This window comes from Phyllobates terribilis, unplaced genomic scaffold (assembly GCF_046119375.1).
Source record: "Phyllobates terribilis strain yellow unplaced genomic scaffold, ASM4611937v1 Scaffold_5__5_contigs__length_657084704, whole genome shotgun sequence".
NCBI lineage: Eukaryota > Metazoa > Chordata > Amphibia > Anura > Dendrobatidae > Phyllobates > Phyllobates terribilis.
Genome location: NW_027362765.1, coordinates 87071859 through 87086127, shown reverse-complemented (window position 1 = coordinate 87086127; position 14269 = coordinate 87071859). Strand labels below are relative to the sequence as shown.

The following is a 14269-nucleotide window of genomic DNA, read 5'->3' as shown; positions in this document are numbered from 1 at the left end:
GAAGTGTGAGGTCACAGACTAAAAATTAGATAGTGGAATAAGCAGACTGTAACAGCAGCACAGAGGATTTCAGGTGAGAAGTGTGAGGTTACAGACTAAGAATTAGATAGTGGAATAAGCAGCCTGTAACAGCAGCACAGAGGATTTCAGGGAATAAGTGTGAGGTCACAGACTAAGGGTTAGATAGTGGAATAAGCAGGCTGTAACAGCAGCACAGAGGATTTCAGGCGAGAAGTGTGAGGTCACAGACTAAAAATTAGATAGTGGAATAAGCAGACTGTAACAGCAGCACAGAGGATTTCAGGTGAGAAGTGTGAGGTTACAGACTAAGAATTAGATAGTGGAATGAGCAGGTTGTAACAGCAGCACAGAGGATTTCAGGCGCGAAGTGTGAGGTCACAGACTAAAAATTAGATAGTGGAATAAGCAGACTGTAACAGCAGCACAGAGGATTTCAGGTGAGAAGTGTGAGGTTACAGACTAAGAATTAGATAGTGGAATGAGCAGGTTGTAACAGCAGCACAGAGGATTTCAGGCGAGAAGTGTGAGGTTACAGACTAAGAATTAGATAGTGGAATGAGCAGGTTGTAACAGCAGCACAGAGGATTTCAGGCGCGAAGTGTGAGGTCACAGACGAAGAATTAGATAGTGGAATAAGCAGGCTGTAACAGCAGCACAGAGGCTTTCAGGGAAGAAGTGTGAGGTCACAGACTAAGGGTTAGATAGTGGAATAAGCAGCCTGTAACAGCAGCACAGAGGATTTCAGGGAATAAGTGTGAGGTCACAGACTAAGGGTTAGATAGTGGAATAAGCAGGCTGTAACAGCAGCAGAGAGGATTTCAGGGAAGAAGTGTGAGGTCACAGACTAAGGGTTAGATAGTGGAATGAGCAGGCTGTAACAGCAGCACAGAGGATTTCAGGCGCGAAGTGTGAGGTCACAGACGAAGAATTAGATAGTGGAATAAGCAGGCTGTAACAGCAGCACAGAGGCTTTCAGGGAATAAGTGTGAGGTCACAGACTAAGGGTTAGATAGTGGAATAAGCAGGCTGTAACAGCAGCACAGAGGATTTCAGGGAAGAAGTGTGAGGTCACAGACTAAGGGTTAGATAGTGGAATAAGCAGGCTGTAACAGCAGCACAGAGGATTTCAGGCGAGAAGTGTGAGGTCACAGACTAAGAATTAGATAGTGGAATAAGCAGACTGTAACAGCAGCACAGAGGATTTCAGGCGCGAAGTGTGAGGTCACAGACTAAGAATTAGTGGAATAAGCAGGCTGTAACAGCAGCACAGAGGATTTCAGGGAAGAAATGTGAGGTCACAGACTAAGGGTTAGATAGTGGAAAAAGCAGGCTGTAACAGCAGCACAGAGGATTTCAGGGAAGAAGTGTGAGGTCACAGACTAAGGGTTAGATAGTGGAATAAGCAGCCTGTAACAGCAGCACAGAGGATTTCAGGGAATAAGTGTGAGGTCACAGACTAAGAATTAGATAGTGGAATAAGCAGCCTGTAACAGCAGCACAGAGGATTTCAGGGAAGAAGTGTGAGGTCACAGACTAAGAATTAGATAGTGGAATAAGCAGCCTGTAACAGCAGCACAGAGGATATCAGGTGAGAAGTGTGAGGTTACAGACTAAGAATTAGTGGAAAAAGCAGGCTGTAACAGCAGCACAGAGGATTTCAGGCGAGAAGTGTGAGGTCACAGACTAAGAATTAGATAGTGGAATAAGCAGGCTGTAACAGCAGCACAGAGGATTTCAGGCGAGAAGTGCGAGGTCACAGACTAAGAATTAGTGGAATAAGCAGCCTGTAACAGCAGCACAGAGGATTTCAGGGAAGAAGTGTGAGGTCAGAGACTAAGAATTAGATAGTGGAATAAGCAGGCCGTAACAGCAGCACAGAGGATTTCAGGCGAGAAGTGTGAGGTCACAGACTAAGAATTAGATAGTGGAATAAGCAGGCTGTAACAGCAGCACAGAGGATTTCAGGGAAGAAGTGTGAGGTCACAGACTAAGGATTAGATAGTGGAATGAGCAGGTTGTAACAGCAGCACAGAGGATTTCAGGCGAGAAGTATGAGGTCACAGACTAAGGGTTAGATAGTGGAATAAGCAGGCTGTAACAGCAGCACAGAGGATTTCAGGGAAGAAGTGTGAGGTCACAGACTAAGAATTAGATAGTGGAATAAGCAGGCCGTAACAGCAGCACAGAGGATTTCAGGCGAGAAGTGTGAGGTCACAGACTAAGAATTAGATAGTGGAATAAGCAGCCTGTAACAGCAGCACAGAGGATTTCAGGGAAGACGTGTGAGGTCACAGACTAAGGGTTAGATAGTGGAATGAGCAGGCTGTAACAGCAGCACAGAGGATTTCAGGGAAGAAGTGTGAGGTCACAGACTAAGAATTAGTTGAAAAAGCAGGCTGTAACAGCAGCACAGAGGATTTCAGGGAAGAAGTGTGAGGTCACAGACTAAGGGTTAGATAGTGGAATGAGCAGGTTGTAACAGCAGCACAGAGGGTTTCAGGGAAGAAGTGTGAGGTCACAGACTAAGAATTAGTGGAAAAAGTGGGCTGTAACAGCAGCACAGAGGATTTCAGGCGCGAAGTGTGAGGTCACAGACTAAGAATTAGTGGAAAAAGCAGGCTGTAACAGCAGCACAGAGGATTTCAGGGAAGAAGTGTGAGGTCACAGACTAAGGGTTAGATAGTGGAATGAGCAGGTTGTAACAGCAGCACAGAGGGTTTCAGGGAAGAAGTGTGAGGTCACAGACTAAGAATTAGTTGAAAAAGCAGGCTGTAACAGCAGCACAGAGGATTTCAGGCGCGAAGTGTGAGGTCACAGACTAAGAATTAGATAGTGGAATGAGCAGGTTGTAACAGCAGCACAGAGGATTTCAGGCGAGAAGTGCGAGGTCACAGACGAAGAATTAGATAGTGGAATAAGCAGGCTGTAACAGCAGCACAGAGGATTTCAGGGAAGAAGTGTGAGGTCACAGACTAAGAATTAGTGGAAAAAGCAGGCTGTAACAGCAGCACAGAGGATTTCAGGGAATAAGTGTGAGGTCACAGACTAAGGGTTAGATAGTGGAATAAGCAGGCTGTAACAGCAGCACAGAGGATTTCAGGCGAGAAGTGTGAGGTCACAGACTAAAAATTAGATAGTGGAATAAGCAGACTGTAACAGCAGCACAGAGGATTTCAGGTGAGAAGTGTGAGGTTACAGACTAAGAATTAGATAGTGGAATGAGCAGGTTGTAACAGCAGCACAGAGGATTTCAGGCGCGAAGTGTGAGGTCACAGACGAAGAATTAGATAGTGGAATAAGCAGCCTGTAACAGCAGCACAGAGGATTTCAGGGAATAAGTGTGAGGTCACAGACTAAGGGTTAGATAGTGGAATAAGCAGGCTGTAACAGCAGCACAGAGGATTTCAGGCGAGAAGTGTGAGGTCACAGACTAAAAATTAGATAGTGGAATAAGCAGACTGTAACAGCAGCACAGAGGATTTCAGGTGAGAAGTGTGAGGTTACAGACTAAGAATTAGATAGTGGAATGAGCAGGTTGTAACAGCAGCACAGAGGATTTCAGGCGCGAAGTGTGAGGTCACAGACGAAGAATTAGATAGTGGAATAAGCAGGCTGTAACAGCAGCACAGAGGCTTTCAGGGAAGAAGTGTGAGGTCACAGACTAAGGGTTAGATAGTGGAATAAGCAGCCTGTAACAGCAGCACAGAGGATTTCAGGGAATAAGTGTGAGGTCACAGACTAAGGGTTAGATAGTGGAATAAGCAGGCTGTAACAGCAGCACAGAGGATTTCAGGGAAGAAGTGTGAGGTCACAGACTAAGGGTTAGATAGTGGAATGAGCAGGCTGTAACAGCAGCACAGAGGATTTCAGGCGCGAAGTGTGAGGTCACAGACGAAGAATTAGATAGTGGAATAAGCAGGCTGTAACAGCAGCACAGAGGCTTTCAGGGAATAAGTGTGAGGTCACAGACTAAGGGTTAGATAGTGGAATAAGCAGGCTGTAACAGCAGCACAGAGGATTTCAGGGAATAAGTGTGAGGTCACAGACTAAGGGTTAGATAGTGGAATAAGCAGGCTGTAACAGCAGCACAGAGGATTTCAGGTGAGAAGTGTGAGGTCACAGACTAAGAATTAGTGGAATAAGCAGGCTGTAACAGCAGCACAGAGGATTTCAGGGAAGAAGTGTGAGGTCACAGACTAAGAATTAGATAGTGGAATAAGCAGGCTGTAACAGCAGCACAGAGGATTTCAGGGAAGAAGTGTGAGGTCACAGACTAAGGATTAGATAGTGGAATAAGCAGGCTGCAACAGCAGCACAGAGGATTTCAGGGAAGAAGTGTGAGGTCACAGACTAAGAATTAGATAGTGGAATAAGCAGGCTGCAACAGCAGCACAGAGGATTTCAGGGAAGAAGTGTGAGGTCACAGACTAAGGATTAGATAGTGGAATGAGCAGGTTGTAACAGCAGCACAGAGGATTTCAGGCGAGAAGTGTGAGGTCACAGACTAAGAATTAGATAGTGGAATAAGCAGACTGTAACAGCAGCACAGAGGATTTCAGGCGAGAAGTGTGAGGTCACAGACTAAGAATTAGTGGAATAAGCAGCCTGTAACAGCAGCACAGAGGATTTCAGGGAAGAAGTGTGAGGTCAGAGACTAAGAATTAGATAGTGGAATAAGCAGGCCGTAACAGCAGCACAGAGGATTTCAGGCGAGAAGTGTGAGGTCACAGACTAAGAATTAGATAGTGGAATAAGCAGGCTGTAACAGCAGCACAGAGGATTTCAGGGAAGAAGTGTGAGGTCACAGACTAAGGATTAGATAGTGGAATGAGCAGGTTGTAACAGCAGCACAGAGGATTTCAGGCGAGAAGTATGAGGTCACAGACTAAGGGTTAGATAGTGGAATAAGCAGGCTGTAACAGCAGCACAGAGGATTTCAGGGAAGAAGTGTGAGGTCACAGACTAAGAATTAGATAGTGGAATAAGCAGGCCGTAACAGCAGCACAGAGGATTTCAGGCGAGAAGTGTGAGGTCACAGACTAAGAATTAGATAGTGGAATAAGCAGCCTGTAACAGCAGCACAGAGGATTTCAGGGAAGACGTGTGAGGTCACAGACTAAGGGTTAGATAGTGGAATGAGCAGGCTGTAACAGCAGCACAGAGGATTTCAGGGAAGAAGTGTGAGGTCACAGACTAAGAATTAGTTGAAAAAGCAGGCTGTAACAGCAGCACAGAGGATTTCAGGGAAGAAGTGTGAGGTCACAGACTAAGGGTTAGATAGTGGAATGAGCAGGTTGTAACAGCAGCACAGAGGGTTTCAGGGAAGAAGTGTGAGGTCACAGACTAAGAATTAGTGGAAAAAGCGGGCTGTAACAGCAGCACAGAGGATTTCAGGCGCGAAGTGTGAGGTCACAGACTAAGAATTAGTGGAAAAAGCAGGCTGTAACAGCAGCACAGAGGATTTCAGGGAAGAAGTGTGAGGTCACAGACTAAGGGTTAGATAGTGGAATGAGCAGGTTGTAACAGCAGCACAGAGGATTTCAGGGAAGAAGTGTGAGGTCACAGACTAAGAATTAGTTGAAAAAGCGGGCTGTAACAGCAGCACAGAGGATTTCAGGCGCGAAGTGTGAGGTCACAGACTAAGAATTAGATAGTGGAATGAGCAGGTTGTAACAGCAGCACAGAGGATTTCAGGCGAGAAGTGCGAGGTCACAGACGAAGAATTAGATAGTGGAATAAGCAGGCTGTAACAGCAGCACAGAGGATTTCAGGGAAGAAGTGTGAGGTCACAGACTAAGAATTAGTGGAAAAAGCAGGCTGTAACAGCAGCACAGAGGCTTTCAGGGAAGAAGTGTGAGGTCACAGACTAAGGGTTAGATAGTGGAATAAGCAGCCTGTAACAGCAGCACAGAGGATTTCAGGGAATAAGTGTGAGGTCACAGACTAAGGGTTAGATAGTGGAATAAGCAGGCTGTAACAGCAGCACAGAGGATTTCAGGCGAGAAGTGTGAGGTCACAGACTAAAAATTAGATAGTGGAATAAGCAGACTGTAACAGCAGCACAGAGGATTTCAGGTGAGAAGTGTGAGGTTACAGACTAAGAATTAGATAGTGGAATGAGCAGGTTGTAACAGCAGCACAGAGGATTTCAGGCGCGAAGTGTGAGGTCACAGACGAAGAATTAGATAGTGGAATAAGCAGCCTGTAACAGCAGCACAGAGGATTTCAGGGAATAAGTGTGAGGTCACAGACTAAGGGTTAGATAGTGGAATAAGCAGACTGTAACAGCAGCACAGAGGATTTCAGGTGAGAAGTGTGAGGTTACAGACTAAGAATTAGATAGTGGAATGAGCAGGTTGTAACAGCAGCACAGAGGATTTCAGGCGCGAAGTGTGAGGTCACAGACGAAGAATTAGATAGTGGAATAAGCAGGCTGTAACAGCAGCACAGAGGCTTTCAGGGAAGAAGTGTGAGGTCACAGACTAAGGGTTAGATAGTGGAATAAGCAGCCTGTAACAGCAGCACAGAGGATTTCAGGGAATAAGTGTGAGGTCACAGACTAAGGGTTAGATAGTGGAATAAGCAGGCTGTAACAGCAGCAGAGAGGATTTCAGGGAAGAAGTGTGAGGTCACAGACTAAGGGTTAGATAGTGGAATGAGCAGGCTGTAACAGCAGCACAGAGGATTTCAGGCGAGAAGTGTGAGGTTACAGACTAAGAATTAGTGGAAAAAGCAGGCTGTAACAGCAGCACAGAGGATTTCAGGGAAGAAGTGTGAGGTCACAGACTAAGGGTTAGATAGTGGAATAAGCAGGCTGTAACAGCAGCACAGAGGATTTCAGGCGAGAAGTGTGAGGTTACAGACTAAGAATTAGTGGAAAAAGCAGGCTGTAACAGCAGCACAGAGGATTTCAGGTGAGAAGTGTGAGGTCACAGACTAAGAATTAGTGGAATAAGCAGGCCGTAACAGCAGCACAGAGGATTTCAGGCGAGAAGTGTGAGGTCACAGACTAAGGGTTAGATAGTGGGATAAGCAGGCTGTAACAGCAGCACAGAGGATTTCAGGCGAGAAGTGTGAGGTCACAGACTAAGAATTAGATAGTGGAATAAGCAGACTGTAACAGCAGCACAGAGGATTTCAGGTGAGAAGTGTGAGGTCACAGACTAAGAATTAGTGGAATAAGCAGACTGTAACAGCAGCACAGAGGATTTCAGGCGAGAAGTGTGAGGTCACAGACTAAGAATTAGATAGTGGAATAAGCAGACTGTAACAGCAGCACAGAGGATTTCAGGTGAGAAGTGTGAGGTTACAGACTAAGAATTAGATAGTGGAATGAGCAGGTTGTAACAGCAGCACAGAGGATTTCAGGCGCGAAGTGTGAGGTCACAGACGAAGAATTAGATAGTGGAATAAGCAGGCTGTAACAGCAGCACAGAGGCTTTCAGGGAAGAAGTGTGAGGTCACAGACTAAGGGTTAGATAGTGGAATAAGCAGCCTGTAACAGCAGCACAGAGGATTTCAGGGAATAAGTGTGAGGTCACAGACTAAGGGTTAGATAGTGGAATAAGCAGGCTGTAACAGCAGCAGAGAGGATTTCAGGGAAGAAGTGTGAGGTCACAGACTAAGGGTTAGATAGTGGAATGAGCAGGCTGTAACAGCAGCACAGAGGATTTCAGGCGAGAAGTGTGAGGTTACAGACTAAGAATTAGTGGAAAAAGCAGGCTGTAACAGCAGCACAGAGGATTTCAGGGAAGAAGTGTGAGGTCACAGACTAAGGGTTAGATAGTGGAATAAGCAGGCTGTAACAGCAGCACAGAGGATTTCAGGCGAGAAGTGTGAGGTTACAGACTAAGAATTAGTGGAAAAAGCAGGCTGTAACAGCAGCACAGAGGATTTCAGGTGAGAAGTGTGAGGTCACAGACTAAGAATTAGTGGAATAAGCAGGCCGTAACAGCAGCACAGAGGATTTCAGGCGAGAAGTGTGAGGTCACAGACTAAGGGTTAGATAGTGGGATAAGCAGGCTGTAACAGCAGCACAGAGGATTTCAGGCGAGAAGTGTGAGGTCACAGACTAAGAATTAGATAGTGGAATAAGCAGACTGTAACAGCAGCACAGAGGATTTCAGGTGAGAAGTGTGAGGTCACAGACTAAGAATTAGTGGAATAAGCAGACTGTAACAGCAGCACAGAGGATTTCAGGCGAGAAGTGTGAGGTCACAGACTAAGAATTAGATAGTGGAATAAGCAGACTGTAACAGCAGCACAGAGGATTTCAGGTGAGAAGTGTGAGGTCACAGACTAAGAATTAGTGGAATAAGCAGGCTGTAACAGCAGCACAGAGGATTTCAGGGAAGAAGTGTGAGGTCACAGACTAAGAATTAGATAGTGGAATAAGCAGGCTGTAACAGCAGCACAGAGGATTTCAGGGAAGAAGTGTGAGGTCACAGACTAAGAATTAGTGGAAAAAGCAGCCTGTAACAGCAGCACAGATTATTACAATTAGAAAATGTGCTGATCTAGTGATGGGTGGCAGAATGAAAGTTACGTAGGGACAGAGATAGGGTCTGCCAGCAGCACAGAGTATTTTAGGAAAGGAATGTGCTGATCTTGTGTGAGGTCACAGACTGATAGTTACATAGTGGAGAAGGAGCAGGGTCTTGCCAGCAGCACAGAGTATTTCAGGTGAGGAGTGTGAAGGAAGGATGCCAGCAGTGAGCGGTATGACGGCTGTGTGCAGTCAGTACCTCTGCAGCCTGTCAGCTGTTTACCTCAGAAACTGCCAGTATCCTCCATGGATGTACACCAGGACTGGGAATTCTGGAATGGAGCAAATTCCTAATCAGATAAAAGCGTCCTGTATATGGGCTGCAGAAACCATCCACCTGTGAGTCACCTGCTTCTGAGCGTCAGCACACACAAGTAGCTGTCAATCAGGGCTAGGACCGCCCCCTGGACTCTTTAGCCCAGAGCAAGCGGGAAAATGAATTAGTTGTACTGGATCATCAGCTCTAAGGCGAGGGTGGGAAGGGGACTATGTATGTCAACGACTTACTGGCTGGTTCTCCTCCTGGTAGATACAGGTCCATCTTCTCGCTGTCACTGTCGCCATATTGGATGTCCAGTGCCGTCCGTGCCACAACCCGAGAAAGATTTGTACCTGGGATGATGAGAGTTGTCAGGGCATGTAATGGATACAGCTGACACAGACCAGTATACAGACAGCACCAGCCACAAGTTGTTCCTTGTTCTTATTGGAATGTGCACAATATAGATTCAGACTGGAGGCAGCAAAAGCACAAGGGAAGAAAAACATAGGGAAACAAGGAGTAAAGAAACACGTGTGACTCCTACCAGAATATGTTACACTTTAGATTCCTCAAAGTCCCCCCCGCCTTTTACTCCGATGACGGCTTTATGTTTTTTTTTTTACTTTTTTAGTCCCCTTAGGGGACTTGAACCTGCTATTATCTGATCACTTGTGCCATATGGTATACAGTGTAAAAATGACAGTTTCCTTTGAAGTCCAACCACAAGCAGGGTTTCAAAGGAGCTCCATGAAGGTAGGAACGGGGGTCTTCAACAGACCCCGGCAGTCATAACAACCCATCGGTGCTCCGCGATGATGTTGCAGAACTGCAGATGGGCGCATAAAATGACGCGCCCCCATGTCAGTGACTGACAGCAAACATTTATTAAGTTAACAGATGCTCGGCTCCCCCTGCGGCTGTTAGAGGCAGATCCTGGCTGTGTGTCACAGCCATTATCTGGTGGGTATGGAGTGGACTCATCCCTACATACACCTGCTCCCGACTTGTGCCGTGCATGTATCAATCCACAAAATTGCTAGAACCTTAACGGTATCCTCAAATGTAGTCATGAAAACCATCAGTTGCTATGATGAAACTGGCTCTTTTGAGGAACACCCTAGGAAAGAAAGACAATGAATGACCTCTGCTGCAGAGGATAAGTTCATCAATTACCAGCCTAAGAAAGGACAAATTGACAGCACTTCAGATAACAGCCCTCATAAATGATGCATAGACATCAAGTAGCAGACAAATCTTAACTGTCCAGAGGAGACTGCGATAAACGGCCTTTATGGTCGAATAACTGCAAAGAAGCCACGTGAGGACCACAAACACGAAGAAGAGACTTGTTTTGAATCTGAGGTGTAATACAGATTCTGGTTTGTTTCACACGTGTGTTTTTTACTCTTTGTCCATGTTTTTCTTCCTTTGTGGTTTTGCTGCCTCCAGTCTGAATCTACAATGTGCACATTCCAATAAAAACAAGGAAAACCACTGCATGAACAGCTGTATCCAGCCTTGTGACTGGTACTGTATCTATATAATTATAGTCAGCACTGTCGTCCGCCCCACACTGGTACCTTCTGTCATCTCCTTCACATGCGCCTCGATGACGGCATCTTTGTCCATGCGATGAGACCAGTGACTTGGTGAATACTGATGCTCCAACTCCTGAAAATATAAAATATGCTGTGTGTGCTAAAATCCTCTGCGCTGCTGAGGGAACCTACACCTTCCACCATATAACTCTCAGTGTGTGTTCTTATTCATGGAGCAGCTTTCCTACTCCCCTGAAGTCCTCTGTGCTGCTGTAAGACCATGCTCCTCCTGCTATGTAACCTTTTCAGTCTGTGACCTGACAAATTCACCAAATTCGTCTCCTGAAATACTCTGTGCGGCTGACAAAGGACCCTACACATTTTCATCGTGTAACTGTCAGTCAGTGACGTCGATAGCGTAGTACTTTCCTAAAATGTGCTTCTGGGCAACTTTCACCATATATGAAACTTCTCCTGAAATACTCTGTGCTGCTGAGGAAAACACTGCTTTGCCTCTATGTAACTCACAGTCTATGGCCTCTCAAAAAAAGGAGTAAATTCCCTCCTGAAATACTCTGTGCTGTTGAGAGAACGTGCACATTCCATTATATATAACTAACTTCTAACTCCCCTAAACTTAAATACTCTGTGCTGCTAATCTCCATGGGGTCTCATTTAATATTTAACATTTCCCATACCCTTCTCATGGGCATAAATGTAGAAAGATAATGTAAATCTGCTGACGTTGTGGTGGCACCGGATGTGTTATGTCGGTAGCCGGCAGTCAGTCCGGTGTCTCTTTCTCTGGTGTCCCGGTGACGCCTGCCATGTGCACTTTGCCCTGTGTGTGGTTATCTCGGGGGATCTCGATCACAATCTGGGATATACAGTGTGTATGATGTGTCAGCAAATGGCATCCTCTGTCCTCACCTCCTTCCCCAGCTTTCTCCAGTCCTCCATGCTGCTCCAGGCCCCAAACTAGGACTCTGACCTCTAACAAGTAACTTCACCAAACTGTTCCACTCCATAGGCCATAGGTCATACCCTGCCCCCTCCTGACTCATGGTAAGGTGCCCCCTGTCTGCGGACTATGGAGTACTGATCATTTATATCTGTTCCAGGCAAAGCTAGGTGATTGGCAATATGGCGTTATACCTCCTACAGAGGACGTCATATCTTCTGTATTATTCTCCAGAGCTGCACTCACTATTCTTCTGGTGCAGTCACTGTGTACATACATTACATTATTTATCCTGTACTGATCCTGAGTTACATCCTGTATTATACTCCAGAGCTGCACTCACTATTCTGCTGGTGCAGTCACTGTGTACATACAATACATTACTTATCCTGTACTAATCCTGAGTTACATCCTGTATTATGCTCCAGAGCTGCACTCACTATTCTTCTATTGCAGTCACTTTGTACATACATTACATTACTTATCCTGTACTGATCCTGAGTTACATCCTGTATTATACTCCAGAGCTGCACTCACTATTCTGCTGGTGGAGTCACTGTGTACATACATTACATTACTTACCCTGTACTGATCCTGAGTTACATCCTGTATTATACTCCAGAGCTGCACTCACTATTCTGCTGGTGCAGTCACTGTGTACATACATTACATTACTTATCCTGTACTGATCCGGAGTTACATCCTGTATTATACTCCAGAGCTGCACTCACTATTCTTCTGGTGCAGTCACTGTGTACATACATTACATTACTTATCCTGTACTGATCCTGAGTTACATCCTGTATTATACTCCAGAGCTGCACTCACTATTCTGCTGGTGCAGTCACTGTGTACATACATTACATTACTGATCCTGAGTTACAGTTAGGATTATACCCCAGAGCTGCACTCACTATTCCGCTGGTGCAGTCACTGTGTACATACATTACATTACTTATCCTGTACTGATCCTGAGTTACATCCTGTATTATACTCCAGAGCTGCACTCACTATTCTGCTGGTGCAGTCACTGTGTACATACATTACATTACTTATCCTGTACTGATCCTGAGTTACATCCTGTATTATACTGCAGAGCTGCACTCACTATTCTGCTGGTGCAGTCACTGTGTACATACATTACATTACTTATCCTGTACTGATCCTGAGTTACAGTTAGGATTATACCCCAGAGCTGCACTCACTATTCCGCTGGTGCAGTCACTGTGTACATACATTACATTACTTATCCTGTACTGATCCTGAGTTACATCCTTTATTATACTCCAGAGCGGTACTCACTATTCTGCCGGTGCAGTCACTGTGTACATACATTACACTACTTATCCTGTACTGATCCTGAGTTACATCCTGTATTATACCCCAGAGCTGCACTCACTATTCTGCTGGTGCAGTCACAGTGTACATACATTACATTACTTATCCTGTACTGATCCTGAGTTACATCCTGTATTATACTCCAGAGCTGCACTCACTATTCTGCTGGTACACTCACTGTGTACATACATTACTTATCCTGTACTGATCCTGAGTTACATCCTGTATTATACCCCAGAGCTGCACTCACTATTCTGCTGGTGCAGTCACTGTGTACATACATTACTTATCCTGTACTGATCCTGAGTTACATCCTGTATTATACCCCAGAGCTGCACTCACTATTCTACTGGTGCAGTCACTGTGTACATACATTACATTACTTATCTTGTACTGATCCTGAGTTACCTCCTGTATTATACTCCAGAGCTGCACTCACTATTCTGCTGGTGGAGTCACTGTGTACATACATTACATCACTTATCCTGTACTGATCCTGAGTTACATCCTGTATTATACCCCAGAGCTGCAATCACTATTCTGCTGGTGCAGCCACTGTGTACATACATTACATTACTTATCCTGTACTGATCCTGAGTTACATCCTGTATTATACTCCAGAGCTGCACTCACTATTCTGCTGGTACACTCACTGTGTACATACAATACTTATCCTGTACTGATCCTGAGTTACATCCTGTATTATACCCCAGAGCTGCACTCACTATTCTGCTGGTGCAGTCACTGTGTACATACATTACTTATCCTGTACTGATCCTGAGTTACATCCTGTATTATACCCCAGAGCTGCACTCACTATTCTGCTGGTGCAGTCACTGGGTACATACATTACATTACTTATCTTGTACTGATCCTGAGTTACCTCCTGTATTATACTCCAGAGCTGCACTCACTATTCTGCTGGTGCAGCCACTGTATACATACATTACATTACTTATCCTGTACTGATCCTGAGTTACATCCTGTATTATACTCCAGAGCTGCACTCACTATTCTGCTGGTGAAGTCACTGTGTACATACATTACATTACTTATCCTGTACTGATCCTGAGTTACATCCTGTATTATACTCCAGAGCTGCACTCACTATTCTGCTGGTGCAGTCACTGTGTACATATATTACATTACTTATCCTGTACTGATCCTGAGTTACATCCTATATTATACTCCAGAGCTGCACTCACTATTCTGCTGGTGGAGTCACTGTGTACATACATTACATTACTTATCCTGTACTGATCCTGAGTTACATCCTGTATTATACTCCAGAGCTGCACTCAATATTCTGCTGGTGCAGTCACCGTGTACATACATGACTTATCCTGTACTGATCCTGAGTTACATCCTGTATTATACTCCAGAGCTGCACTCACTATTCTGCTGGTGGAGTCACTGTGTACATACATTACATTACTTATCCTGTACTGATCCTGAGTTACATCCTGTATTATACTCCAGAGCTGCACTCACTATTCTGCTCGTGCAGTCACTGTGTACATACATTACATTACTTATCCTGACTTACATCCTGTATTATACCCCAGAGCTGCACTCATTATTCTGCTGGTGCAGTCACTGTGTAC

The 14269-nt window shown here is 45.1% G+C and overlaps 1 protein-coding gene across 3 annotated transcripts in view; it reads right to left on the bottom strand.

Moving 5' to 3' along the window:
- The window catches only part of AFMID (arylformamidase), a 37730-nt gene extending 26289 nt beyond the window's left edge, over window positions 1-11441 (bottom strand). For 2 of the 3 annotated variants that reach the window (XM_073682516.1, XM_073682518.1), the window contains exons 1-4: window positions 11297-11441; window positions 10409-10499; window positions 9074-9178; window positions 8790-8838 (exon numbers count right to left, since the gene is read on the bottom strand). In XM_073682516.1, coding sequence (XP_073538617.1) covers window positions 8790-8838; window positions 9074-9178; window positions 10409-10499; window positions 11297-11326 — 275 coding nt within the window. In that variant the 5' untranslated portion in view covers window positions 11327-11441. The remainder of the gene's footprint in view (window positions 1-8789; window positions 8839-9073; window positions 9179-10408; window positions 10500-11296) is intronic. The other variant, XM_073682517.1, reaches the window with a different exon arrangement.
- Between the last annotated feature and the right edge of the window lie 2828 nt (window positions 11442-14269).